General features: G+C 37.3%; 1 protein-coding gene across 1 annotated transcript; it reads right to left on the bottom strand.

The window, feature by feature from the left end:
- Positions 1-2070: 2070 nt before the first annotated feature.
- Positions 2071-2715, bottom strand: LOC119851210 (calcium-binding and coiled-coil domain-containing protein 2-like). Its single transcript, XM_038390714.1, has one exon. It carries the CDS (start codon positions 2713-2715, stop codon positions 2071-2073), a length of 645 nt encoding a protein of 214 aa, XP_038246642.1.
- Between the last annotated feature and the right edge of the window lie 955 nt (positions 2716-3670).

The raw sequence follows: 3670 nt of genomic DNA, 5'->3' as shown, positions 1-3670 counted from the left end.
AAGCACTCCAATCTTTTCTTTTCATCCCTGGAGATCTTTGGATTGCAAAGAGCTTTTAATGTTGAGCACTCTACTTATCACCAGTTACCTTTTTCATCTAAGTAAATTCACAAGATTTCACACTTTTCCTCTATCATTTTAAAAGTCCAGTTAGGTGAGATTGGTGGCATGTGACAATGAAAAAAAAATGCTATTTTCTAACATTGATCAAGGCACTTAATTAGAATGAGAAAAAAAAACCAGTATTTTCCCTTGAGCCAGCCTGTCTCTCTCTCTCTCTCTTCCTCCCTCCTACCTAGCTTCCCGCTACAGATTTAAAGAAACATTACAGATCTCATTATAATAAGAGCCTAATGTGAGCTTGGAAGCATAAGGTGCTCAGTACCCAACAAGAGATCCTCAGTGTCTGGCAGGACCAGCCATTTCTATCAGCAATACATTTTGTTCAATATACAGCTTGTAGTATACATTAGCCTGAAGCTTCATCATCACCACTACTAAATGGTATTTAATTTTTCACAAGAAATAGACAGCCTGCTTAAAATACTTTTAAATGCAGTTAATCATACTTGAAGTTCCCAATTACATGATAGTTTACTAATGTTTTAATCATCATGTATTTATGGAAGGTAATTAATTTCTCTGCATGTAAGTAAATTTAATTTTATTAATATTATACGGACAAATTAGAATGCCACATTTCTTCATTATTTAAACACATAACCTCAGAATGGAAATAACCCCTCAAGCAATTACAACAAAATATTTTCTAAATAGAAAACCATCATCACTGGTACACCGTCTTGCAGGGTTATTATCATGCTCTCTTATCCTGATTAAGTGTGACTATTAATCCTGAAAAGGCTAGTTACTGATCCCTGTGTTCTGAGTAACCCTAGCTCACTGCCATTTTTTTCTATTCCGTTGTATGTTTTTCTTTAAAAAATAATGATGATGTTGATGATGTTGCCACTTCATAGTCTTTGAGAGGACTCAAAGGACTCACCTCATTTTCTCATCTTACTTATGTGTTTGTTTTTCATCTCTCCCCGTGGGATATCAACTGTAAAGTAGTGAAATGAATGCTGTCATTGTCCTTTGACATAATGTCATTAACATGTTTCACTGCAAATTCCCATGACTCTGCACCACTGTTCCATTCCTATACAAACAGTAATGGATAGGAACTGGGACCATTGTGAAAACTGAGGAGACAACTTGTAGGATAACACATTGGCTGGAAGTTAACACAAGTCACTATCTTTATCTTCCTGTGTTTCACATTATCACTTGAAGCTTGTGCTCTATGCCCTGAGGAAAGGAATTTGGAAATTTTAAAAGGGATATAAACCCTTATGCTTTGGGGGATAAGCCAAAACTAACTGTGGAAGTTATGAAGGAATTTTCCCTATGGGCAAGTTGTTCCGCAACTGTCCATTGTAGGATTTCTTACTCTTCCTATAAAGTATCTGGTATTGACTCTTCTCAGAAACAGATTACTATATTAAATGAGTCTGGATTGGAAGAATGGAAAGGTAGCAAAGAGTCACCTGTTCCATTCCTTTACCCCAGAACTCAGAATTCACAAAATCAAAATTCACTTTCCACGAGCATTTACCAACTTTTCACTAACAATCACTCTTTTGGCCATCAATGATAGAGTATATTTGTGGAAAGCAAATATCAATAGAACATAAGCCCGCTAAAAGCACATTCACCTAATTATTCATATTGTATTCATTCAATTGTAAACAGAATTGAGACAATTCAATGATAACAATTTTATAAATAAAGCAGCAGTCTGATGCTGCATATTCTGCACCTCCAGCAGGACTTTATTAGTTTCTGGGATCAAGAATGTAGACACACAACTTATTTCAGCATATGTGAACTTTCTAGGTCTTGGGACTGAGCCCAACAGACTTATCTACATCCAGTTCATCTCCCTTTATCCATGCTGTTCTTTTAGTATGCAAACTGGATCATGATCTAATTACAGTTTCAGATTATTGTCCTCCTGCATAAAGTTCTTATTTCTCCTGCTGGAGAACCTTCTCTTCCTAAATGGCCTTATTCCTCTCCATGAAGGACCTTGTTCCATTCTTGGAGGGCTTTGTGCTCCTCATCAAGGGCTTTCTTCTCCTTTTGAAGGGCCTTTTTCTCCTCATGGAGGGCCCTGTTCTCCTCACGAAGGGCAATTTTTTCCTCCTGGAGGGCTTTTCCCTGATTCTGAAGGGCCTTTTCCTCTTCCTGAAGAGCTATCTCATCCTTCTGGAGAGCCTGAATTTGCGCTTGGAAGGCCTTGTTCTCCTCCCACAGGGCCACAGTCTCTTCCTGAAGTGCTTTTTCCTCCATTTGGAAGGCTATTTCCTGTTCTTGGAGAGCCTTGATTTCTTCCCAAAGGGCTTTGTTCTGTTTTCGGAGGGCCTTTTCCTGCTTCTCAAGAACCTTTTTCTCTTCAAAATAATCCATTTTCCTCTCCTGAAGGATCTTGTTGTCCTCAGAAAGGGCTTTGTTCTCTGCTTGAAGGGCTTGATTCTCTTTGTGGAAGACCTTGTTCTCCACACGGAAAGCCTTGTTCTCTTCCCGAAGGACCTGATTCTCCTTTCGAAGGAATTGGTTCTCCTTCCGGAGAGCTTGATTAAGTTGCATCTGGTGGGAAGAATGGTGCAGCAGAGGGGAACAGCTGCTCATGCCATCCTTGAGTTCAAGCATTTTGTCACTTAGCTACACCTTCCAGAGTGTGGGCTGTAGTCTGAGCTTTGTTTAGCTTGTTTTATCATCAGATTGAAAATGGAAGTGAAGTCTCAGTAAGCATCTTTGCATCATGGAACACAGAATTAAACATGTAGCATTTAGTTACAGAGTCCAAAGCACAGTAATGGTGAACCTGATTTTCATGCATGACAAATATGGTATATTCTCTTTCAATAAATCTATTAGGAGACTAAATTAATTAATTATCCATTTATTGGGAGTGGGAAAGCTGCCACTGTTTGTATAGTGTTTTGATCATTTAAGACCAGATTTTGCTCTCAGTGACACCAGTGTAAATCCAGACTAATTCCACTGAAATGACAGATTTACATAGAGCTAGCTTTAATTTCTGAAATTTGAAGAAACTGATTTTGTATTTTTTGTTTTTTATGCACAAGTTCATATTCCAGTTTTTGAATGACATATAAACTTTTGTCTATTTGAACAACAATTATACAATAATTAAGTGAATAAACTTCCTGTCCTATTGCATAAATAAGTTCTGCATTATGCACTTGGAAAATACCGTTGTTTGTAACTCACTAATACATTGCATTGTCTTTAAGCAATAACAACACAGAATTTCAAATACATTAAATTATTAACTTTCCTAATTAAAAAATCTGATGTCTCATTCTGATTTCACTTTAGTTTTAAATTTGTATAAGACTCCTGGATTAAACACAGTCACTTTCAGTTCACTGCAGTGTATGTAAACTAAAACTCAGGCCATGTTTTAAACACCAGTGATAAATATATGACACTGATAACAGTACTTAATTTGTGCCGTGGCTTGTCAGAGCTGAGTCCCCGCACCTCTAGGCTTGCTGCATTAGTTATGAATGTAAAAAAAAATAGATTAAGTCCCAGTACCTAATTGCTTGAGCTTTACCGCCTCCTTCCTTATAAATTA

Source organism: Dermochelys coriacea, chromosome 1 (assembly GCF_009764565.3).
Source record: "Dermochelys coriacea isolate rDerCor1 chromosome 1, rDerCor1.pri.v4, whole genome shotgun sequence".
Lineage (NCBI taxonomy): Eukaryota > Metazoa > Chordata > Testudines > Dermochelyidae > Dermochelys > Dermochelys coriacea.
This window is presented reverse-complemented; position numbering and strand designations above follow the sequence as displayed.

Bases quoted from the DNA above. Each gene is read 5' to 3' on its own strand.
- LOC119851210 (XM_038390714.1), bottom strand. From the start codon at position 2,715: ATGCTTGAACTCAAGGATGGCATGAGCAGCTGTTCCCCTCTGCTGCAC.